Source organism: Sus scrofa, chromosome 7, assembly GCF_054392235.1.
Source record: "Sus scrofa isolate SSC_HxYL_T2T_F1_AM1 chromosome 7, Sscrofa_HxYL_maternal_Yorkshire_Landrace_v2.0, whole genome shotgun sequence".
NCBI classification, from domain to species: domain Eukaryota; kingdom Metazoa; phylum Chordata; class Mammalia; order Artiodactyla; family Suidae; genus Sus; species Sus scrofa.
Window position 1 is genome coordinate 109,996,188 of NC_139389.1, and position 26,254 is coordinate 110,022,441.

Consider the following 26,254-nt stretch of genomic DNA (forward strand, 5'->3'; position numbering starts at 1 on the left):
TCATGTTTCTTCCACTTGGGATTTGTTGAATTTCTTGGTCTATAGGCTTAGAGTTGTCATCAGATTTGTAATACTTTTGGTTACTATTTCTTAAAATTTTTTTTTCTCCCGTTTCTCTCCTCTCCATCTCCTTTCTCCTTTTAGTACTCTGGTTGCGTGTTAAATTCGTTGATGTTGTACTACAAGTCTGGCTCTGTTCATTTTTTTTAGACTTTCTCCATTTTGGATGGTTTTCTGTTTCTCTTTTTTTCCACTTATTCATCTTTTTTGTGTGTGTCTGCAGTGTTAACTCTTCTATTAATTCCATCCAGACACTTTTTTTCATCTTTAGAACTCCCATCTCAGACACTTTATTTTTCATCTTTAGAACTCCCATCTGTTTTCTTATTTTTATCTTTTAAAAATTATTTTCATGATTTCCTTTAGATTCTTCTGCAAATATTATGTTTATAGTAGCTGTTTCAAAATCTTTTTAATGCCTGTCATTTCTGAGTCTGTTTCTATTGAGTGATTTTTCCATTGTTAACGAGTTATATTTTTCCTGTTTCTTCACATGTACAGTGACTTTTTTAAAATTGGATATTTTAATTGAACATTGAAAGTATTGTATTAGTGTGTTTGGATTTTATTGCTTCTTTAGACCCTGTTGAAAGTGGGTTTTTTCATTTCATTTCAGTGTTTTTGGGCAGACACCTCAGTTACTTGTAGATGAGCTTAATCTTTTTCAGGATCATTTAAAAGTATTTTGATGGTTTGTTTAGAATAGCTTTTTGTTTAGGGCTAGGATAAGTTCCACTACTAGAGACTCTTGGACTGTCTGTTAAATGACTCACATATTCATTGAGATGTCTCCATTCTGGCTGGTGAGAACTCAATCAGTTGGCAGCCCTGTGTGAACTCTGGAAGTATTCAGCTTACACTTTCTCCTTAGTGTTCATTTACCCTGGCAGTTGCTCCTGGCCCGGTCTTGTGGACTTTTGCCTTATACCTGAGCAAATTTGTATTACCCCAAAGACTCGCAGGGTCTTTTGTGATGATTTTTTGTATTTCTTCTTATGCATATCTTCTTCCTCTACAGGGCATTGTTCTGAAAATTCTGGTTGCTTCCTGTAATTTTGATCTCTTGTCGTCTCAATACAGAGACTCTTGGGTTCTTCTTGAATTCCTTCTCTTTGTGCATTAATTGCCTCTAGGTAGAAATGTGGAACAATCAGAGGGGTCCCTTTATTTCCCCTTTTTAGATATTACAGTCCCACACTGCCAATTGTTTAATATCTAGAAACAGTTGTTTTATATATTTTGTGCATTTTTGTAGTTGTTTATGGTAAAAGGGCAAGTCCTGCAGCAGTCGTTATCTCATATAGAAGCAAAATTTTGTTTAGTTTTTATTACTTTTGAACTTTTTATATTTTTTTGGCCATGCCAGTGGCATGCACAAGTTCCTGAACTCACACCACAGCAGTGACAATGCTGAATCCTTAACCAATAGGCCACCAGAGAATTCCAGTTTCGAACTTTTTCTAAGAAATAATGGCATGCTCTATGTATTCTTACTTTTTCATTCAATATTGTATTGTGTTCATGTTTTTACATGTAGCTATAAATCACTCTTTTTCACTGCTTTATTATAATCTGCGTGTTTATATTGCTGTTAAAATTCCCATTTTTCCTGGCGATAGTATTTGATTTCTTTCTGGTCTTTTGCTGTTAAAAACTGCTGTGCTCTAAATATTCTTATATGTGTCTCCTGCGTATATATCTAGGAGTGGAATTACTGGGCCATAAGATCTGTGTATATTCAACGAAAAAGATAATACTAAATTGTTTTCCAAAGTGACTATATAAATTTATATTCCTGTCAGCAATGCCTAGGAGAGCATGTTGACCTGTGTTTTCTCCAATACGTGCTACTGTCAACTTCTTAATTTTGTAGAAATATTGAGTGTAAAATGGTGTTTATTTTGGTCTTGATTTGCATTTCTCTGATTACTAATAAGATTGAGAACGTCTTGTTTATAGTACTTGTTTATAGGTAACACATTTTTCTTCCTCTGGTGACTGGCTTATGATCTAGTTGGGATATTAATGTTTCTAAGTATAGAGATACAACTTAGAAGAATAAAAGAAATAGTTCTTTTGTTTTGAAAACCCAGTTATTCATAGAGAAATCTTTTTTTTTTTTTTTTTTTGCTTTTCAGGGTCACACTTCAGCATATGGAGGTTCCTAGGCTAGGGGTCCAGTCAGAGCTACAGCTGCACCACAGCCACAGCAACATCAGATTCTTAACCCACTGAGCGAGGCTAGGAACTCATGGTTCCTAGTAGGATTTGTTTCCACTGTACCACAACAGGAACTCTCGAGAAATCTTTTTATCTTGCAAAATATTCTATCCACATAGGTAAACCTTACAAAGACCTAGGAATTCACAGAAAGATATTGCTTGGCTTTTCAAAATTGGATAGAAGTATATCTTTTTATATATATATTTGAATAATTTAAATATTTGCAGCTCCTTGAAAACATGTATTTCGTAATTAATGAAAGTGGAATCCTCTACTCTCAAGCTTTTAAGAGGCAAGTCCTTATTTGAGTGCCTTTCTCTAAGGAACCAATTACAGACAATGTTGGAGTTTCTTAGGGAGTCTGATAATGATACCTTCCTTTACTGGTTTGGTTCTGAAACAAAAGACAAGACAAGGACTGAGAGGTGGGGGCCAAAACATTACTTTCCATGCTGAAAAAGCCTCAGCTGGGAGACTCTATTATATCTCTGCAAGCAAGTGCATTTTCTGTTGAACCTTAGAATTGGACAGATTTACATCTCATTTGTAGGGAAGGTTAGACTGAACTATGTGTTGGGAGCTCTTGACCCTGTAGGAGCAACAGAGGATGTGTGCTTTCTAAGGAAAAATTGTCTCCCCTAAGAAAGAAGGGAGGAGCTTGTCGAATTTTTCCTAAGTTACCAATCCAATAAATCACTCTGCCTCTCCTGGGACCTCTGAGAAGAGTAGCCGAAAGCTCCAAAAATTTTTAACTAATTGAGCTACCGTCATATAGAGTAGGGAAGATGTATTTATCTGCTAACAAATATGCCTTTTAAAATTAATACTTATTTATTGAATATCAGTCAGTGCCTAGCATTATGCTTGGTGCTTTGGGATCTTAAATAAATATTAGATGGGATCCCTGCCCTTTGAAAGTTAGCAGTGTGATTATGGAGAAATTATTTGTACATGTTATAAAAACAGCAGCTCCTATTTGTATAGTTCTTTGTAATTACAATGCACTTGATACATATCATTGTTATTCCCATTTTAACGCTAAGGAAAATAAGGCTCAGTAAAATAACGTGACTTGGCCATGATTACACAGCGGGAGTTGATTCAGGTATTCTGACTCCAGATCCTCCTTTTTCTTTGTTGCATCATTCTGCTTTCCCAGAAGAAAAATTTTACTCTCTGAGACAGTGTATGACAGGTCCCTCAGGCATACAGTGCAGGTGAGGTAGAAGCCAGGACGAGGGCACCGCTATAGACTTGGAGCAGTTGTATTATGGGGCTTTGGGCAGCATGATGGACTGACTTCTTGAGGGTGGATGATGGTTAAGTACCGAGGGTGTGAGGAGGTGCCTGGACAGGAGCAAAAGGATCCGTGGGCTTTGGTGTGAGAGGGTTATGAGGAGACTTGTCTGATTGTGCTTCATAATCCAAATTGTGGAACTGTGTGGAGAAAGGCCAAAAGATTGGTGGTATAGATGACCCAGCTTTTGAAATTTTGGAAGAGAAAGTGTATGTCTTCTGCAGCTGGCATGAAGGAGCCACTGAAAGCGCTTAAGAAATAAGATGATTGGGACAATCTGTCGACATTCTCATGCCCTTTAAGTACTTCCCATTTCCAGCTTCATTTGACCTCTTTTCTAGCTATGTGTGATTTTTGATGGTTTTTTTGTTTGTTTGTTTGTTTTCCTTTTCAGGGCTGAATCTGCAGCATATGGAAGTTCCTGGGCTAGAGGTCAAATTGGAGCTGTAGCTTTGGCCTGTGCCATAGCCACAGTAAAACCGGATCTGAGTTGCCTCTGCGACCTATGCCTCAGCTTGCGGCAACCCACCGAGTGAAGCCAGGGATCGAACCAGCATCCTCCTAGATGCTAATGGGGTTCTTAACCTGCTGAGCCACAGCAGGAATTCCAGTTGTTTTGTTTTTAATCTTCCAGTTTTATTTTCTGAATTTAGTACACCACCTCTTACTAATCCAAGAAATCCTGTCTTTTCTTTCTATTTTCTAAATTGTCCGCTTTTCTTTTAATTTTATTGTATTTTCTGCTATTCTAGTATTTGTAATTATAATTTGAACAAATCTCCCTTGCCACTTTAGAGACTCTTTTTTTTTTTTTTAAGAAACAATGTGTAAGTAACCTGTCACTGCTGTGCTTGATTTGTGTTTGTACTTCTGTATTTTCCCCTTCAGCTAAGGTTTAAGAAAAAATCAGTTTCTCTCTTTGTCTTTCAGATCCTACCTTGAACACAAGACCTCCATGAACTACATGCTGGCGACGCGTCTCTTCCAGGACAGGTGGGCATTCGCTAACGTTACAGATTTAGTGGCACTAGATCACAAAATTATGGGAAAGCACATGAAAGACAAGAAAAGAGGCTTTGTAGAAGTCTTCAGTAAAATCTCTGATAGAAAGAGCCTTACATTAAATTCAATATAAAACCTCCTTTTTAAAGAATTCATTAACTCTCAGCTCTTTGTAATATTTCCAGATGCCACAAATTAAACCATAAAGATCTTTAAGCAACCTCAACATATACCCTAAAACTTTTCCTTCTTAAGGGAAGGCCCTTACTCAGTGCTTTTTCACTTTAGACACAATTTTAACAGACATGATCATCTGTTTTTCTAGACTAGAAGAGATTAGAGTGATCAGATTAGAAAAGGTGGAGGGGAGGTAATTCACAAAATAAATACTGTGAGAGTTGTAAGAAATGTCAGCTGATAACCTTAATACAAGGGAAAATAGGGGAGAAATGATGGAAAGCAGACACTGGAATTCCAATAGCACAGTCGGGGGACTGCTCAGTCCCACATACTTTTGTTGCCCCTGAGACATAACCGCATTACAGTGCAGTTCAGTAATTGACTAACAAGGAACCTCAGCTATTTAAGGAAATCTATATTATTTTCAAGGTATGTGTGCTTTTTTTGTGGGATTCTTAAAAATAGATACTCAGATTTCAGTCATTTCTTATAATTTCATTATTCATTATCAGGAAATATATGGATTTCCAGTCTCTCTGTAAATTTATGGTTATTACCATTGATTAATTACACTGTGTAGTTAGTTTCTAATGAAAGAGATCTTGAGATTTACTGAGAAGACGTAGAAGCTTGGTTCTTTATGTATAACACGGTCCCAGTCCCTCTACCCCCTCTCTCCTTTCTAGAAACGTTTACAAGGCTTCTTTATCCATAGAGTTCACGATGTGTTTTGGTGTGTTATTTTTCATTATTTTGGTTTTGCAATGGATTAATTCTTTCACTTTGAAGTTTTAAGCCTATATTAGGTGTGGGAAATATTCCCCTTATTCCTTATTTGTCTTTTTTCTCCTTATAGAATTTCTGTTAGATGAAATTTGGATCTTGTGCCATATTCTCCACATTTCTTTACTTGTTTCTCATACTTTTGTTCTCGTTGCCTCATAGCTTTAAATTCTTGGAGATTTCTTGAACTTTGTCTTCTAAAATTCTAAATTGATCTTCAGCCTTACCTGTTTGTTATTCAGTACCAACACAGGAAAGAGTCATTTGATTTTTATTTTTTGGCAAGTGTGATTTTAATATCTAAGAGCTATTTTTGCTTTTTAGCTAGTTTTCATCGTTTATGAATGTAATATTAAATTGGTTCTGGTACCAATTCCAATGTGGAGGAACTAGGGGTTCCCCAGCACCAAGCAGTTGCAGCCTGCTGCTGTCCAAGAATTCAACTCCATACTTACTGTCTTCCTGGAGGTTAGCCTCAGATTCCACAGTTTAAGGTCTCAGTCCTACAAGATTTCACCCTCCCCAACTTCAGATGCTGGTCACAGGCCCAGATTGTTACCTGTACTTCTGTCCTACTGGCTACACATCAGAGCTTCCCACATCCCCTTCCTTGGGTGCTATTAATTTGCTGGAGTGGCTCATAGAACTCAGAGAAGCATTTCACTCACTAGATCGCCAGTTTATTATAAAAGGATATAACTCATGAACTGCCAGATGGAAGAAGTACACAGGGTGAGGTTAGGGGGATAGGGAGCCTCCATGCTCTCTGCAGGTGCACCATTCTCCCCCATTTCTCCACTTGTTCACCAGCCCAGAAGCTCTCTGAACCCCCATACTTCCGTGTTTTGTTTTTGTTTTTGTATTTTAGGGCCGTACCCACGGCATATGGAGGTTCCCAGCCTAGGGATTGAATTGGAGCTACAACTGCTGGCCTACACCACAGCCACAGCAACGAGGGATCCCAGCTCTGCCCACAACCTACACCACAGCTCATGGCAACACCGGATCCTTAACCCACTGAGCAGGGCCAGGGATCAAACCCTTGTCCTCATGGATCCTACTTGGGTTCGTTACAGCTGAACCAAGATGGGAACTCCATACTTCTGGGTTTTTAATGGAGACCCATTACACAGGCATAATTGATCAGATCATCAACTACTGATAATTGAACTCTATCTCTAGCCCTTCTCTCCCAGGAAGCCAGGGGGTTGTGACTGAAAATATCAACCCTCTGGTCACATTGTTGATTCCTCTGGTGACCAGCCCAAGTCCTCGCATCCTTAGCTGATCCAAGGGCTTTCTTAAAGTCACTTCATTAACATAACAAAGAACACCTTTGCCACTCATCACTTAGGAAATGTTAAGGGTTTTGGGAGCTCTGTGCTGGAAACAGAGATGAAGACCAAATGTCTGTTTCTTTCATATGTATCGCAGTAGTGCAAATATCTTTTTACATCTCTTTGACTACCTTAATTAGTTTGCTTAAAGCTCTTTTTTGTTTTTTTTGCATTATTTTTAATTCTGGAATAGCTCTGTTTGTTCATCTCATCCTTTCTAGTTTATGCTGTTATATTTACTGAAATGGCTGACTATGGTTTCTGACTGTCCAGTCATATTTATAAGTAATGGGCTATTTGTTTAGGATTGATAGTTTGCGTGGGGTTCCTCAAAGGTTGTACAATCTGTTTCTGAATTGACATGGACTCTGTGCCTGAGGCTAGATCTTTCCATAATTGAGCTTCCCATGAGTGAGAAGGAAGGTGGAACAGGCAGTTTGGGAACTACCACCAAAATTAGGAGGCAATCTCCTGGGGGAGGCATAACAATAAAAAAAGCAAATTAGATGTACTACTACATGTGCTTCTTTATTAACACATTAAGTAATAAGACTTAGGAGTGATCTAAGAGCCACCATAATTTAAAAGAGTGATAAGTGGAGTTCCCGTCGTGGCGCAGTGGTTAACGAATCCAACTAGGAACCATGAGGTTGCGGGTTCGGTCCCTGCCCTTGCTCAGTGGGTTAACGATCCGGCGTTGCCGTGAGCTGTGGTGTAGGTTGCAGACGCGGCTCGGATCCCGCGTTGCTGTGGCTCTGGCGTAGGCCGGTGGCTACAGCTCCGATTCAACCCCTAGCCTGGGAACCTCCATATGCCGCGGGAGCAGCCCAAGAAATAGCAACAACAACAACAACAACAACAACAACAACAACAACAACAAAAAAAAAGAGTGATAAGTGTTGGCAATATTTTGAGACCCCTGGAACAGCTCTAAATTAATATGAAAAACATGGCGTTATGTCTTTTAGTAACAAAATCACTCTTGTACTACCGTGGATGGTCCCTTACATATATATCATCCTAAATTTCAGTTAGTGGCTTAATTTTTTCCTATTCAGGTGCCCTCCCTTGCACCTAGTAACAACTCCTGCTTATCAAGTATTCTAAAAGATTTTATTTAAAAAAAATGAATTTCCATGTTTAGCAAAGAAAGGCCTTCATGATTTCTTCTTGCCGACATATTTAGCCTAACTCAATACCACCCCATGGCCAAGTAGACCATATCTGTTGCTCTTTCATGCCTCCTTATCCTTAACAGTCCCTTGGAATTCCCGTATATTCCCTGGAGTGGCCTTCGCTTTATTCCTGAATTTTTTTTTTTTTTTTTGTCTATTTTTAGGGCCGCACCAGCAGCATATGGAAGTTCCCAAGCTAGGGGTCGAATTGGAGCTGTAGCCGCTGGCCTCCATCACAGCTCACAGCAACAGCGGGTACTTTAACCCACTGAGCAAGGCCAGGGATCGAACCTGTGTCCTCATGGATGCTAGTCAGATTCGTTTCCACTGAGCCACGACGGGAACTCCTACCCCTGAATTTTTATTCTAGCTGTGATCTTCATCCTCCTACCCAGACCAGGAGGAAGTTCTCCCAGCACTTCCTAGCCCTCCGTGGGATTTAGATCCCCACATCGTACATATTGTATTATAATTGCCCATTTCCTAACTTCCCCGTTTATTCTCAAGTGGGCTTTTAAGAGTAGGTACTTCTTATGTTCGTCTTTGTCAGCACCAAGAACCTCCTACGTGGTAAACTTTAAAAACATGCATAAAAAATGAAATTGTGTTTGTTGCAAGCCCTACATATTCCATCAAGTCTCTTCTCTCAGATCTGAATTGGTTTTCTGTCTTGCAAATCCTGTGGCATAAATTGTCAGAACTGCTTTCAAAGTAATTCTGTAGTCATTTTACTTCATAATAGGTTCATTTTGTCTATCTTCCCTGCCGTCTCCCACCCATCCCCACTGTCCCACCTTGTCTTGGCAAACAGTGTCTGACCTCCCATCTCATGGCATGAGAGTAGTTTTACCCTGGCTGCATGTTAGAAATACCGTCTTTGTGTCCTGGCCTATTGCAGACTGAAGTCTTGTACTTATTAAAAGTTGCCCAGGGACTGTAATGTGAAGCCATGATTGCAGATTATTGGTGCAAAAAGGAAAAATAATCTTAAGACTTTGTGGTAATAAATTGACAATATTAAGACACTGGCACAGATAGAAGGCATGGCAAGGAAAAGATAAAATGTTTTGGTGAAGACAGATTTTTCACTTGATTTTTCTATAGATTATTGCATCTGTCTCTTAAAAAAAAACCAGTACTGTAGGCTACATGTTATTATTCCATTTATATAACGCATTTTGAAATGATAATAAAGGAAGGCAGGGGTTAGGTAAGAGGTGTATGGTTACAAAAGAGCAGCATAAGGGGGTCCTTATTTGACGGGATGGGATTGTTCAGTATCTTGTCTGTGGTACATGAACCTGCACTATGATAAAATTGTACCAAACATAAATATGCACATTCACAAATGAGTATAAGTCAAAATGGGGATTTTTTTTTTTTTTAAAGTGTCAAGTGAAAGGAAATTTAATGAAAAGCAAAAGCCAATATAAACCTGAATAGTACTCACTTCCTGTGGTTAGAACCCAGCTCTAGGTTAGAGACATTGGAGAACATTTCTCTTTTTCAAATTTTTTTTTATTGTTGAAAATTCTGTTTCTTATAAGCATCCTTTTTGAACGCCATAAGAATTGAGATTGGTTTCTTTTCCTAATATAGGTTAGAGCAAGTAGAAAGTGTACTGGAGTCAGACCAAAGTCCTGGGTTCACATTTGAACCCTTTAAAGCTCTGACATTGAACATGCCACAAAATAATCTTAGCCTGCTCCTTTTCATAAATGGGGCTAAGGACAACCTTCCTCATGTTGTTGTTGTGAAGAGTAAGTGTGATTAGGTCTGTGGCTGGATATGCAAATGCAAGGAATTGTTATAATTTTTCTCTCAATTCATTTGTCCTATTTTTTTGTTTTTTTATTTATCCTTCCCTAAAGCCATGGTACTCTGTTCTTTTCTGAGCATGTTCTCAGTTCATCTCTCTACTTCTATCCCAAGATGGCTCCCCTGGCAAAATTCCATGTTGAATCCAGGAGAGAGAGAGTAAGAGAGAGAGAGAGAGCGTGTGTGTGTGTGTGTGTGTGTGTGTGTGTGTGTGTGTGTGTGTGTGTGTGTGTGTGTGTGTGTGTGTGTGTGTGTTTGCGTGTGTGTACTCAGGAGAGAATATCTTCATAGTGCTCTAACCCACTTATCCTTTCTACTTCTGTAGGGGAAACCCAAGAAGAAGCTTATTGACAGGAAGAACACGGTAACTGATTTTTAAAAGCTGAGAAATTCTTTCCATGTGCATAATATGTGACCATGCACAGACCAAGCATAATACTTTATATAGCCATTTTCAAGTTGACTCCACTTGAATAGTAACATAAATATGTCTTCTGATGAAACACTATTCCATGACAACTTTTTAGAAACTAAGTTTGGGATTTACATTTTTATAACTTCAAATATGTCATCGCAGTGATAATAATAGTATTCTTGTTTGGCTATGTGAGAGAGCCCAAAGTAATAATGAGATTTCAAGATTACTCTCCTGTTAAATTCAAAGAAAAGGCTATATTTTGGCCTTGACATACCTGGGGCATACATGGGATCGAGCAGAGCTGCTTCCGGTTTGCCGTGGAACTAAAAGCACAAAAATACTCGTGGCTCTTCATTTTGGCAGAGGAGCGAAAAGTTTTGGAAGAACAGCTGGTATGGCCTTGCCCGGCTGAGCAAGAACCAGAACAAAAAAATCTTAACCCTATATATACACCCTCTGTTTTGAGACATTGCTTATATCCCCTTTGTGCTGTACCTCTTTAAAAGGCGAAAGAGGAGTTCCCGTCATGGCGCAGCAGAAATGAATCCAGCGAGGAACCGTGAGGTTGGGGGTTCAGTCCCTGGCCTCGCTCAGTGGGTTAAGGATCCAGCGTTGCTGTGGTTGTGGTGTAGGCCGGCAGCTGTAACTCCAATTAGGCCCCTAGCCTGGGAAGCTCCATATGCTGTGGGTGTGGCCCTAAAAAGACAAAAATAAATAAACAAGTAAATAAATAAATAAAATAAAAAATAAAAATAAAATAAAAGGCAAAATGACCATAAGAAGGAAACATACTATATCTAGCTTTGTTTCACCTTTAAGAATTAAGATAAACTTGATTTTCTCATCCAAATCTTTTCAAGCATAAATCTACTTTTTCTTTAAACACAGAAAATATACTCGCCATTTAATTTAAGGAAAACTGAGAGAAATCAAGTTTTGTAGCTTGTTTCCAAATGAAAGTCATCCTCAGTTTTTAAGTTATACCCCCCCGCCAGTTTTTAGTCAAGGAATATACTTCCTAGAGTGTACCATCGATTTGGAAATTAGAAGAAAAAATCTTAAACAAGAACATGCAAAGATCCGTTTTTTTTGTCCTTTTTTCAAGGACATTTTACATTGCCATCAGTAGGGGTTTTCTGGTGGGATAGCGGTATAAGGCAATGAAAGGTGGCATATGACAGGCCTCAGGCTGGAGCATGAAACAAGTCTTAATATATTTAAAAGGATTAAAGTCATCCAGAACATGTGTACAATGAAATTAGAAGTCAGTAACAATTGAAAAGCTCCAAATATTTGGGAATTTAAACAACACATTTCTAAATAATCCATGGGTCAGTGAGGGAATAATGAGGAAAATTTAAAATATTGTGAACTGAATGATAATATGATATTATAATGTGTGCGATGCAGCTAAAGTACTGTTGAAGAAGGTGGAGGTGACCTGTAGCTTTAAATGCTCTTATTAGAAGATAGTACTAAACCAGTGATCTAATGTTCCATTTTATGAAATTAGAAAAAGGAGAGTAACCAAAAGTAAGGTGAAGAAGGAGATAATAAAGGACAGGTCAAATTTAAAAAGACAAACAATAAGGAAAATTAATAAGGTCCAAAATTGGAGAGTTCCCATCATGGCGCAGTGGTTAATGAATCCAACTAGGAACCATGAGGTTGCGGGTTTGATCCCTGGCCTTGGTCAGTGGGTTAAGGATGCGGTGTTGTTGTGAGCTGTGGTGTAGGTCACAGACACACTTCGGATCCCGTGTCGCTGTGGCTCTGGCGTAGGTCGGCAGCTATAGCTCTGATTAGACTACCCTGCAAACCTCCATATGCTGCTGGTGCATCCCTAGAAAAGACAAAAAAAAAAAAAGTCCAAAATCGTTCATTGATAAGATGGCAGAATTGATAAACTGACAAATTGATCGGTAGAACAGAGTAAAGAGCCCAGAAATAGGACCATATGCCCTTAAACAAAAGGCCTCAAGTAATCCAGTAGGGAAAGGAAACTTCTTAACAAATGGGCCTGCAATCGGATGTTGTATTTTTTAAAAGAACCTCAACTTCTATCTCCCACAAAAATTAGAGGTGATTCATAGACATAAACATAAAAGCTATGACTATAAAACTTTGTGAGGAAAACATCTTTGTCAATTTGGGGCTTGGCAAAACTTTGACCATGACACAGGAAGCAATAAGCAAGAAGGAAAAAATAATAAGCCAGATTTCCTCAAAATTAAAAATTTTGGTTTATTTTAAGACACTATTAAGAAAATGACTAGGCAAGCCATAGATTAAGTGAGGATATTCATCAAACATAACTGTCAAAGGGCTGGTATCTAGAAAATATAACAAACTCCCATAGCTAAGTAATTATAAGATAATCAATCTAGTTACAAATGGGTAAAATGTTTGGACGTTTTTAAAGGAAGATATGTGAATAGCCAATGTACCTATGAAAATGTGCTTAACCGGCAGGAGCTCCCACTGTAGCATAGGCAGTTAAGGACCTGGCATTGTTTTCTGTGAGAGCCTGGATTCAGTCCCCAGCCTGGCCCAGTGGGTTAAGGATCTGGCATTGCTGCCAGCTGTGACGTAGTTCGCAGCTGTGGCTCAGATTCGATCCCTGACCCCAGAGCTTCCGTATGCCGCAGGTACAGCCAAAAAGAAAAAAAAAATGTCATCGGTGACATAAACTCATACAAGCACTTTAGAATCTGGCAGTTTGTTAGCCTAGGAGATTCCACTCTGAGATCTTTCCCTCAGAAAAAATGAAAAGCATAACTACTAAATGACTTGTACAAAAATGTTCATAGCAGCATTGCTCATAATATTATGGAATTGGAAATAACCTAAGTGTCCAGTGGCGGGGGCTACATGAACTGTGAATTATTCATACAATGGGCTAATCCTCAGCAATGGAAAGTGATACATACTGTACATACAACATGGATGAAACTCAAAAACATGCTGAATGAAAGGAAACAACACGAAAGAGTTCCTACTGTATGATTCCGCTTTTATGAAGTTCTATGACAGGCAGACCTGAGGTGATGAAAAAAAATCAGAATGGTTTCCTTTGGGAGTGTGAGGGAGGGAATTACTGGCACGGGGCATGAGAACTTTCTGAGGGGATAATATGGGAGAGTTTGGGTTATATAGCCCCAGGTATTTGTCAGAACTTATCAAATGGATGTATGGACATTTAGTATTCAAATAATTCACTGTGTCTAGTTTTTAGCTCAGAAAGAAAGAGAAGGGGAAAAACTCCCAAAGCCCTATAAAATGAATACTGAACTCTAGATCCTAATGATTTGAGTGTTGAAGTGTTTAAGCACAGTGATGTCTGTGTGCAACTTTGAAGTGCTATAAAAACTAGGTGGATTAGGAGTTCCCATTGTGGCTCAGCAGAAATGAACCTGACTAGTTCCCTGAGGATGCAGGTTTGATCCCTGGCCCTGCTCAGTGGGTTAAGGATCCAGTGTCACTGTGAGCTGTGGCGTAGGTCACAGACATGGCTCGGATCTGGCGTGGCTGTGGTTGTGGCATAGGCTGGTAGCTGCAACTCGATTCAACCTCTAGCCTGGGAACTTGCATGTGCCACACCTGCAGCCCTAAAAAAAAAAATGTGTGTGTGTGTGTGTATGGATCGATGGTTGTATAAAAGAAGAGAAGATTGGGTATATATTTGATTAAACAAATATAGTAAAATAGTCATTATAGAAACTGGGCAGTGGGTATATGGATGGTCATTGTATAGTTGTTTAAACCTTTCTATTTGTTTAAATATTTCATAATAAAGTGTTAGAAAAACAAAATGAAAAAATATAAATAAAAGATAATACAACTTATTTATAGGGAACTCAATTGTTTATTAATTTAGAAGTCTTTATGGTATGTTGGGTGTGTGCTAAGCAGTTTCGTTAAGCATCACTGACTCAGGGAGAAACAAGGCAAGCATGGGCCTGGCCCTCCTAGAACTGTAGTTCTTTTTATCGGTTGCACTTTCCCCAACATTCTCTACCTCCCTCCCTTATAACAGTTGTGATTTATATGTCTGCTGAGAGTTCCTTAGAAGCTTATAGTTGTTATTTTAAATTATCAGATTTGTTTTAATTTCTTTATTATTTAATTGACTAAAAATCTGTTTTCACAACATGGTGTATATGTGGGGGTTGGTGTTTAGAAGCCACGACTGTGATAAGATGGGTTCAAACTTTTTTTTTTTTTTCTTTTTAGGGCCACACTAAATTATTAGAGTTCTTTTAATTTCTTTATTATTTAATTGACTAAAAGTCTGTTTTGACAACGCTGTGTATTTAGAAGCTGGGACTGTGGTAAGCTGGGTTTGAACTAAGTTTGTTTTTTTTTTTTCTTTTTGCTTTTTAGAGCTGCATGTGCGGCATATGGAAGTTCAGAGTTCAAATCAGAGCTACAGCTGCCAGTCAACGCCACAGCCATAGCCACATGGGATCTGAGGTGTGTCTGCAACCTACACCACAGTTCACAGCAGTGTCGGATCATTAACCCACTGAGCGAGCCAGAGATTGAACCCATATCTTCATGGATCCTAGTCGGGTTCATTAACTGCTGAGCCAAGAAGGGAATTTCCTATTTTTAAAGTTTATTTGCTTCCCATTTCTGACCCCAGTGTCAGGACCTTCCCTGTTCTTGGCTCAGTTTCCTGCTCTGGAGAGGAGGCCTCTGAAATGTTTACTATCCACTCCATCCACCCAGAAGTCCTTAGAAGTCCTAAATGGGCCAAAAGACACAGCCTTTCCATCCATCTCAGAGACTGAAAATTCCCAGAGGAACGAAGACGACTTTGGACCTCAAAGGGAATGTGCTCTGCATTCTAAAGAGATCAGAAGAGAGAGAGGTCAGAGCCAGGCAGTCAGATCCTGAGTTCTGGGTGTACAGAGCTGGCTGCCTGCTTTCAGGCACTAACCTGGATACGTCTTTTCTGACTCAACAGCTAAGAACTCTGTCTCTGGTGACCTGCTTATCTCTGCCTGCTTGCTCCTCTGCCCAGTCCTTGTCTGGTTTGGGCCTGATTCCTTTCACTTTCCTAATTTGTGATTTGCCTTATTTGAACTAATGGCTAATGCCGCCGCGGCCATCCCCTCTCCCCATCCATGGTCCGATGGAATTTGGCCTTATCCCGCGTCTGCTGCCTTCCTTTGCCTGAGGCTCTGACCCTAACTCCTGACCTGTACTCAGCCCCTGGAGAGGCCTGCCACCTCTCTCCAACTCCTCCTGGATGTATGTAGGCTCTAAGGAAGAAGACCTTCACATTGGAAAGCTCGGGACTTGCTGCGTCCCAAGGTCTTGGTGACTTGGCACGAAGACACTTGCCCTGTGAGTCTCCTTCAGCTCTGTGCTACCATATTCACAGGTTCTCAGGCACTCCTCTCCATCTCAACCTCTGCTAAATCTGCTTTTATTAAATATTGTATACTTCAAAAAATAGTTGTGTAATTCTAAATAGGTTATAATGAGTGGATAAAACAATACATTTACCTCTAGCCATCACCCAGCTTAAGAATTACAGTGTTTCCAGTATCTTCAGTCATTCTTAAGGCATAGGTGTCGGGTAGCACTTTACTATGATCTCTGCCACGAATAGTCAGCCGGTATTGTTGAGTACTTAAAAATGCTTAAATATCGTTTTCAGATACATTTTTGTTCAGAACACTAACAAATTCAGATTGGCCATTAGCGAAGCTTTTGACATAGATCCCAGTGCTTCCAGTCCCCAGCGCAGCCATGCCTGACATCGTCACAGAGTGCTGCCACGCTTAGCCTTGGGATAAAGGCGAGAACTTTCTGAAGGCTCCAGCTACCATGCTTTTTCCCACAGAATGGTGGTTGATGGAGCACCGGAACTGAAGGTAGAGAGTATGAATTCGAAGGCCAAGTTGCATGCTGCTCTCTATGAAAGGAAGCTCCTGTCTTTGGAGGTGCGAAAACGTAGACGACGGAGTGGCAGATTGAGGGCAATGAGGCCAAAATACCCAGGTACCTGCTGGTGAGCTTTCACCAAACACCATGTGTCCTGTCAGACTGATTTTAATCAGCGTCTTAATTAGTTAGGTTTGTAATTAACACTTAATGAATCTCAACCTGCCTGATCACATACATATGCTTACTTTTTTTGTGTTGAAGAATATCCGAAGCACGCGCATCTTGGCTTTTGCTCTTATTCCAGCATCATTTAACTACCTGATAGTTGGCTTAAGTTTAAAGGAACCCTGAACATTGTGGTTCGGGTTTTTTATGATTTGATATTAAATCCAGTTCATTGTTTGACATTGCTGCATGGTGTAGGTATTTTAAACATGAACAGGAAAAGGAGAATTTCTTTCTCTCTCCTAGAATCTCCAGTGTTACAGATCTGTCACTGACAAATTGACTTTCTTCCTTCCCCTCCTTCTTTCATTTGTTTGTTACATGTATCAGGTACATTAGTCATTGGGGTTTAACTGGTGAATAAAAAAGGTAAGTTCCTTGTCCCCATAGACCTTCCAATGCAGTGAAGGAGGAGGATAATGCTTAAACATAGAATTGAAAGATATTCTTCTTCTCTTTGTGCCTTTTTTTTTTTTTTTTTTTTCTTTGTCTTTTAGGGCTGCACTAGTAGCATATGGAGACATATTCCCAGGCTAGGGGTCAAATTGAAGCTGTAGCCACCGGCCTACACCACAGCCACAGCAATGTGGGATCTGAGCCACGTCTGCCACCTACACCACAGCTCACGACAGTGCCAGATCCTTAACCCACTGAGCAAGGCCAGGGATTGAACCTGCGTCCTCATGGATGCTAGTCATGTTCATTAACCACTGAGCCACGATGGAAACTCCTCTTTGTGCCTTTTTGAAAGTCACCCTCTAAAAACCTCTAACACACTGTCTTTACTCTGCTAAAGTGTCTTTTGCATTAAGTTGTGAGAGAGCCGTTGGTACTGAGATATATAACATTGGAGAAGGGTATGTGTAGGCTCTTAATTTTGTGCATTATTTGTTGTCTGATTTAGAAGTGGGTTTTTACTAAAAAGATAAAAGGAAGGTATTGGGAGAGCGGAAAATTTAATCCTTTTTTCAGCAACATTAGTGATTCTTCGCATTTAGTGATTACCCAACCAGCTGAAATGAATGTTAAAACTGAGACAGAGAGTGAAGAGGAGGAAGAAGTTGCGTTAGACAATGAAGATGAAGAACAGGAGGCTTCCCAGGAGGAATCTGCAGGGTCTCTTGGAGAAAATCAAGCCAAGTACACATCCTCACTGACCATCATGGTAGAAAATTCACCCAAAGAAAATGCTATGAAAGTTCCTGAATGGAATAACAAAGGTGAACAGTGCTGCAAAATCGAGACTCAAGAGCCAGAGCCTAAATTTAACCTGATGCAGATTCTGCAAGATAATGGCAATCTTAGGTATGTATCTTTTTTATTTATTTATTTATTTATTTTTTTGTCTTTTTGTCATTTCTTGGGCCGCTCCCGCGGCATATGGGATGTTCCCAAGCTAGGGGTCCAATTGGAGCTGTAGCCACCAGCCTACGCCAGAGCCACAGCAACGCGGGATCCAAGCCGTGTCTGCGACCTACACCACAGCTCATGGCAACGCCGGATCGTTAACCCACTGAGCAAGGGCAGGGACCGAACCCGCAACCTCATGGTTCCTAGTCGGATTCGTTAACCACTGCGCCACGACGGGAACTCCTGTATCTTTTTTAATTACAATAGTAAAACTGATAACAGCTGATTTGTTCTGTGTACCAGGTACTGTGCTGGTGGCATTTTTCATTTCTTATGCACAGCACAGCATCCTGTGAATTAATGACTATGATTTGATATTATTATTATCAAGGACACTGAGCCTTAGAGAAGTTGCTTGTCCCAGGTATAGAGCTATGATACAAACCCAGGTCTCACTGGCTCAACACATACTTGTTAGGTTTTAGTGTCAGTCACATAGAGCACAACTGAGAGAAGGAGCTCAAGCAGCTCATGGGTTAGTGCGGGGACACTTCAAGAAATGGGAGCTATGGTCTCAGAATGAACAAGGGGCTCTAAGGACACAGAAAAAGGGAGATTGGTCTCACCTGGGAGGTTCTAGAGAGACATTAGGAAGGAGGCAATATTTGGACCAGGCCTTGACTGATGAGTTGGCTTTCAGGATTTGGGAGGTGACAGCCAAGTATGGGAGTGCTAGGAGAGGAATAAAGGCATGGACGGCCGAGAGGACAGTCAGTCATTCAGTCGGTCCCTCAGCACCTGCTGTGCAGCAGGAGTTGTCCTGGTTTGGATAGTGTTACAGTAGAGACCAAGACAGGCTCACAGAGCTCACAGTCTGTCAGTGGCAAGACTGATAGGAAACAAGAAGCAGGTAGTTTCAGACAGTGAGAAGTGCATATAGACAGTAAAATAGGGTGTAGTCTTAGAGTGTATTTGGACAGAAAGTTTCTTTAGATTGTGGGGCTTTGGGCTTTGAAAGGTAACCTTTAGGTGAGTCTTGAATGATGAGAAGGAATAAGTCATGTGAATACCGGGTGCGGGGTGCAGAATATTCCAGGCAGAACAGCAGTATAAAAACCTTGAAATTGGAATGAGCTTGGCAAGTTTGAGAAATACAAATTAGTGGCGTAGAGCTACATGGAGAGAAGGGTGTGGTAAGAAGTGAGGCTAAAAATTGGATGTCAGAGTTCCCGCTGTGGCACAGTGGGTTAGGGACCTAGCATTGTCTCTGCAGTGGCTTGGTTTGCTGCTAAGGCATGGGTTCAATCCCCGGCCTGGTTCTAGGATCCAGCGTTGCCACAGCTGCAGTGTAGGTTCGCAGCTATGGCTTGGGTTCAGTCCCTGGCCCAGGAACTTCCACATGCTGTGGGTGAGGCCAAAAGAAATTGGACATTATTTGATCATAAAGGGCCATTAGAGGAGCCTGTGCTTTTCTAGATGGATAATTTTTAAGCAGATGAATGATGTGGTCAGATCTTGCTTTCAAAAGTAAATTCCAGATGTTCAGGTTGTGGCTCAGTGGATTAAGAACCCAACATAGTGTCCATGAGGATGCGGGTTCAGTCTCTGGCCTCACTCAGTGGATTAAGGACCTGTCGTTGCCTAAGGCTGTGGCATGGGTTGCAGATGTGGCTTGAATCCAACGTTGCTGTGGCTGTGGCTCTTGATTTGACCCCTAGCCCGGGAACTTCCATATGCCACAGGTGTGGCCCTAAAAAGAAGGAAAAAGAAAGTAAACTCTGGTTGCATTGTGGGATAATGATTGCTAAATAAAGGTAGAAGGTGAGTTGGGGCTTGTTAAAGTAGCCCAGAGCTAGGAAGATGACGGCCCTGACCAGAGCCATGGCTGTAGGAATGGAGAGAATGGGATGGAGTTAATGAAATTTGCAAGTTCAGATTGACAGGGCTTGGTCCTGGAGATGTAAGAACCCCAAAGAGACTGAATTTTCCAAATTTGGTAACTTGGTACTGCCATCAGTCACTATAAGGAGCACAGGAGTTGGTTTCATGATGGAAATAATGTGTTTTTTATGGGACACAGTGAGGTGGAAGTGCTCTGGGTTGAAGAAGTACAGTAGACAGATGAAAACACAGCTTTAAAAGTCAGAGGTGAACAGGATTATTCAATTGATAGTTTAAGACTTCAGAGTGGATGAGCTTGTCCAATTCAGTTTGGTTCAGCAAGCCTAGGTAAGGAGAAAAGGAGGAGAATTGAGGCCTGGGAAAAACCAATGTTTAATCGTAAAAAGACCAGGAAAGCAGGTAGAGAGGTAGCCATAAAACGGGGAGGGGGCAGTACGGTAAAAATTCCGAGGTGAGAGTTTCACGGTATAGAATGCCTCAGGCAGCCCGAGTTAGGATGAGGCGTGAAAAGAGACTTCATGCATTTATGACTTAGGGAGTAGACTTGGTGGGTGGAAGAGAAATTGTGAGTTGAAATAAGAAAGCAAGTGTGAGCTCACTCGGTCCGAGAGTTTGACGATGAACAAAAGGAAAGTGGGAACTCATCAGAGAAAGGGGACGGGAGAGGTAGAGTTAACGGTGGGAGTGGTTCATGGAGAATGAGAATAGTTGCCTTAGGGGAGAGCCCGCTGAGCTCTCTCAGAAGACTTGGCTCTGGCTTTCTGTGTTCACCACTTGGCTGTGTGATCACAGGCAAGTCAAAGAGCTTCTCTAAGGCCTAGTTTCCTTTTCTGTTAGGCCAGGGATGGGGTTTTTCAAACTGTACTCTCTGGAGGGGAAAGAAGAAGTCCACTGAATTGAAATAGAACTCTGAAAACCACTGAACTCTATTCTCAGGTCCTTCCCACCAGTAACACTCTAAAGATGTTGTAGAAATAAATTAGTCGTTCATAAATCTATGGGTCTCACTTTCAATTAGCAAATTGTTAGGATTGTAGGGTGTGTTAATGTAAATCAGTGGTTTTCAAACTGTGAGCTGCCCATCATTCTGTGGGGCATCTGTGAGGGATCTGGGGAGGGTCCAGAGCAAGGATTTAAGACTCCAGGCCTCTAGTTGTGTATTTTGTACACTGAGAATCCACATGGGCTTTTTATTTTTTAAAAACAGGTGTCTTCAGTGTAAATCATTCCAGTTTTCGTTCTTTTAATTATTTATTTTTTTGGTTTATTTGTTGCAGATGACTAGCTGAGCAGTGTGTCTAATACCTTAGGGACAGCCTCCGGGTTAACATCCCGCAGATCTTGTTAGTAAGGTTTATAGAAATGGAAAAGGCAGAACTCGCTGATTTGATTTATGACAATGATTTGCAACAAAATGATGATTGAAATCTCAACTTCTAAGCAATAATTCCCTTTTCCAAAAGACCTTCATATTTTAGTATTAGAGAAATAATCAATAAAACTGGGTATTCTGTTATGTTTGGAGGTATCTTAAACATGCCATTTCTGTCTCATTATATTGCAAATGAATTTGTTGACCAAAATAGAGAGTCTTTTTATTATCACTTGAGTCTTATTTTAACTTGAAGATAAGTTGTTGTGGAGGTGAAGCATATGGGAATGGTTGAAGGGCAAGTGATATGTGGTCTCCAGAACAAGGATTTTAAGTATTGTCCTTGCTGAGAAACATTTGAAAATATAAATTTCAAAATCATATATGTTCCCATAAACTATTCCTGTTAGTAGCAAAGATGGAGCCTTACCCGATTGCGTGTTGGGAAGAGCTTATGTATTAAAGTTTCACAAGCAAAGCTACTCCCCAGCCTGACCCCTTTCCCCTCTAGCCCCTCTAGCACTCACATGGAAGCCAGCCTCAGACCCTCCTGGGATGTCCAGTTCACTCTGGACAAGTTCTTTGTCCTAACGTTGGGGACAGTGAATAGAAAGCATTCAGTGATTGTATGTGTGAAGATTGTAAACAGAGTTTGCATTGGGCCCTAATCTCCGATGATGTAATTTTGGCCAGCGTGTCAGAAGCTGATTGGCTAAAGTAACCAGAATCTCCCCTGAAAGGAAACAGATCTGCTGCAATAAGCAGCTGAAGTGAAAGTCATCAGTGTTGCTCTGGTACTTCTGACCTTCTACTCTGACTCTAGCTTGATCAGGCTTCCTTGTTTCCAACACAGAGCACCAAGCCGGAATCAGCTGGGTTCTTCAGGGATGTCACTGGGGTGCTTTCGACTCTATGTGTGGGTTTCCTTTTCCCACAGAACATCGGGGCTCATTGTAGCCTGTCAGTGCATCTACGCCAGACTCCCTTGGACCTCATTCATTTGTTTTGGGTTCCAGCCACTCCCGGCTTATAGTTGAGAAAAGTCTGACCTTAAAAATTGGTCTCAAAAGTTCTTTTGTGAGGATTTATCTATTTCCTCCTTTGGAGGCTTTTGCACACCAGAAATATTAGTTGCCATAGCAAAAGCCATACTTTTTACTGATAAGTATGTTTTTAAGGGCCCCCAGGGCAGAAAAATCTTTCTATATTAATACAAAGGTTCTTGTGAAGATTTAATATTTTTTCTGTCCATTTCCCCAGGAAAGTTGTTAAAAAGTACAAAGAGATAAGGTATTAGAGTAGGGAATGTGATTTTCTATTTTTGTTTGATCTTTTCCCCCCATGGTAATAATGAGAAAATAAGTAGGATTCTTCCTCTTTGACCCCTTAAATAGAAAAAAAGAAATCTCATGTACTGGGTGGGAGGAATCTTTATTTGGTGACTGTTTGATGATGGGCCTCGTTTTTCATAGCCATCCTAATAGAAGGATGCTCAAAGGCCAGTTTGAGAGAGGCAAGCACCGTTTGGTAGGTGCACCATTCTGTCTTATAACGGGATGTTGTTTTGGATTTCTGTAGCAAAGTGCAGGCCCGAGTAGCATTCTCTGCCTATCTCCAGCATGTTCAAATTCGCCTGATGAAAGACAGTGGAGGTCAGACGTGCAGTGCCAGTTGGGCTGCCAAAGAGGATGAACAGATGGTGAGGCTCTTCTTGTTGGAACCTTTTTATTTGCTCTTCTCTCTCTCTATTTCTCTCCCTCTCTTTCTTTCTCTTTCTTTCATCTTCTTTCCTTCCCTCCTCTTTCCCTCCCTCCCTTCCTTCCTTCTTTCCTTTCTTCCTTCTCTTCTTCCTTCCTCCCTCCCTCCCTCCCTACTAGGGTAAAGAACAATATGCTTCTGGTGAAAGAATTTGGAGTTGCCTTTGTGGCGCAGCAGAAACGAATCCAACTAGGAACCATAAGGTTGCGGGTTCAGTCCCTGGCCTCTCTCAGTGATAAGGATCCGGTGTTGCTGTGAGCTGTGGTGCAGGTTGCAGACGCAGCTCAGATCCTGCATTGCTGTGGTTGTGGTGTAGGCCTGCAGCTATAGCTCCAATTTGACCTCTAGCCTGGGAACCTCCATATGCCTTGAGTGCGGCACTTAAAAAAAAAAAAAAAAAAAGAATTATTCCACAGTATAGTTTATAGATTTCTCTTACTTTGATGTGAAATAAATCTTGGATCTGGAGCCATGTTCATCACATCAATTTATTTCATTCTGAAAATGGAAACTGATTGCTCATTAGATGCAGAGCCCTAGGAAAAAAATAACAGTTGGAAGAGTTCTTCCCCAACAGCTTCCCGTCTTATTCATTCTTTGGGATGGGCATGATCATCCCCATTTCCCAGATGAGGAAGCAAAGACCTCAAGAAAAGGGATAACTTGCCTGTTGTCCTATAGCTTGTATGTGGTGAAGCTGGAACTTAAACTCAGATGTTACAGTTGTACAGTATTTGTTCTTTCACTCTTTCTGTGGGTTATAAGGTTATTTGCTATTCTGAGGGGTCAAGTTAGCTCTTTGAAAGTTAACATTTTATCACAGGGCCTCTGAGAATGTACCATCCTTCCTTTTAACATTTTCTCATTATTAGTTATAACTTTATAAAATTCTTAGATTCCTGGGGAAAAAAAACTTTGTGTATACTACTTTTTATCATGTACCAGTCATTTCAACATGCCTAAAATTTAATATACTAGCAAGGTTTCTCTTTTTGGATCAGAATGACAGGGAGCTTCAAGCTCTTTGATAAGGTCAGCATTTACAGAAGCCATGGCCCTTCCATAGCGTTTTTAGCCACAGGGATCTACCACTAAAAAGAGAGGGACCTTTAAGTCTGAGAAAGCTGCATCCTTTGTCCAGCTCAGTGATCCTACTGTAATTTGCAGTTCTCCACATATAAGAGGCATACAGTATGCCAGGCCTGTTATAAAAACATGATGGATATCCCAGAAAACAACTTGTGAATTTAAAGTAGCCAATACAGCCCAGAGATAAAACCTTGTGTGTTGTGAATAATTCTTCAACCATCAGTGGAAAATGTTAGCTGTGCTCTTTCCAAGTGGAAAATTGAAACTGCCTTTTTGAGAGTCATTTTGTCTGCTCCACTGTGAAAAAATAATGTTTTAATATAACAGCTTAAACCACCCTATAGTAAAAGAGCAGAGTAGAACTATGAAATCCAACCCTCTGGTTATGAGATTATTTCTTTATGTTGGAATAAATTGGCACCAAAGGACAATGAACCAAAATCAAATTCAAGAAGAAAAAAGATCTCAGAAGAGGATAACCATTGCAACTGCTGGCTTGGAATTCACACAGGATTTCTGTAAGGCTTTTCATAAGAATATTTAGGATCATCACTGTAAAACTTAGTTCTCTGCATTCCCTTTTAAAAATATATCTAGACAGCAGACTCTGCCCCATTACCTGACTACTGTGGCGGTGGTCTGTTCAGGAGGAAGGTAGGTGTAGAATTGCCTTCTGTGATCCAGGTTAGCATTAGAATTCTTCATCACATAACTCACAGAAGGCATATCAGTAGAAGGTCCCCAAATCCAAATAAAACATCAGGAATTTTATTGCATTGCGGGCATGGGGTATGAGGGGACTGTCTTTAAGACCCCAGGCCTCACAGAATCTTTGAAGCATTTGTGATTTTATGAATGATCTGGCCGGTATCTGTTCAGATTTCAAAATTCTTTGCCCCATCTGAAGTGAGATGCATCCTTCTACCTTTAACAACCTTTCCCTGTGCCCTCCTTGCCAACCCCTGACTCTGAAAGCACCCTTATTCTTGGGGAAGAAAAAAAGTAAAATAAAAAGCTCTCACCTTTCAAGCATAGTAACAGTTCTTTTTTTCATCACTAAACTCTAAATCAGGAGTTTCTACTCTTCATGTCTATTTATTATCCATTCTTTTCTTAACTCTTCTTTCTGTTCCCTTGACTCTGCTGGAAGTGGCTGTGCTCCTTTCCACCTCCAGCTTCCGGGAGGTTTGTGATGTGGGAGCCTTCCTCTCGTGGCTTCCGTGACAATACTTTCTCCTGGGTTTCTTTCTACATTTCTGATGTTTCTGCCATAGTTTGTTTTTGTTGTTGCTGTTTGTTTGTTTCTGAATCGTCTTCCTTTTTTCCTATCTTCGAGTGTCCGTATTTCTGTATTTTTCCTCTACTTTCTCACCTTTGATGACTTCATCTGTCCCCACGGTTTTAGTTTCTGCTGACTGTGCTTGAGTGCTGCTTTCCCTAAATAGCTTTCTCTGATCACCCTATTAGAAGTGCTAGGTGCACTTTGAATTATTATAGCAGCATGTAGATATGAATTGTGGTGCTTTAAAGCTGCTGCTTTATTATATAGTTATTTGCATACGTATTTGATTTGGATTTTCTCATTGCCAGCCGATCAAGGGAAGAGGATACCCTTGTTCTGTTTTTTTCTTATCTTACTGTAGCCTTGTTATACCTAGTATGTTTGCTCTGGATCTTATTTGTTGAAGTGTATAGTATACCTCTTCTTGTATCTCTGTTGTATAATCCCTTTGTAGCTTATCTTTTGTTGCTTAGCACAATGCCTGTTTTTTTTTCCCCCAATGACTCTTTATAGGAGCTAGTGGTTCGTTTCCTCAAGCGAGCATCAAGTAACCTCCAACATTCAGTGAGGATGGTATTACCCAGTCGAAGATTGGCACTTCCGGAACGCAGAAGAATCCTGGCCCACCAGCTGGGTGACTTTATCATTGTGTACAACAAGGTAGGCAGTTTAGCTGTTAGTCTTGTGCTTTCGGTTGCCACACACTGTCAGAAACAGGCCGGAAAGCTCTGTCCAGCTGGGTGGAGAGGTTCCTCCTTTTCTAGCATCATCATGTGCTGTGTGTGACTCCTGTGGGGGAGTAGGACCTCACTCCAAACTCTGGCTGGTCTGAAAAGCTACTTATTTGTGAGGCCCCAGTGTCCATAGTTCAGTCTCATCAAAAGGCATACATATTCCTTTTGAGTGCTATTGCACCTGAGATGAATCTTGGGCTGTGTGAATTTGCATTGTTGTTAGACATTGGTGACTTGATTATTTGAGAGCAGATTTGAACTGTGGATTTAATATAATGACCCAGTCGTCTTACCTGAGAGAGTTGTTCTCTAGAACATTTTAGATAGTGACTTCATTTTACAACCCAAGCC

General features: G+C 40.5%; 1 protein-coding gene across 50 annotated transcripts in view; it reads left to right on the forward strand.

The window, feature by feature from the left end:
- Positions 1–26,254, forward strand: part of TTLL5 (tubulin tyrosine ligase like 5) — a 309,203-nt gene that overhangs the window by 93,729 nt on the left and 189,220 nt on the right. For 26 of the 50 annotated variants that reach the window (XR_014811163.1, XR_014811167.1, XM_084969817.1 and 23 more), the window contains 6 exons: positions 4,511–4,573; positions 10,201–10,239; positions 16,148–16,305; positions 17,415–17,721; positions 22,619–22,739; positions 25,683–25,829. Coding sequence is in view for 44 of the 50 variants with exons in the window: in XM_084969817.1 (XP_084825943.1) it covers positions 4,511–4,573; positions 10,201–10,239; positions 16,148–16,305; positions 17,415–17,721; positions 22,619–22,739; positions 25,683–25,829 (835 nt within the window). In the remaining 6 variants the exon portion in view is untranslated. The remainder of the gene's footprint in view (positions 1–4,510; positions 4,574–10,200; positions 10,240–16,147; positions 16,306–17,414; positions 17,722–22,618; positions 22,740–25,682; positions 25,830–26,254) is intronic. The other 24 variants (XR_014811162.1, XR_014811164.1, XR_014811165.1 and 21 more) reach the window with 1 other exon arrangement.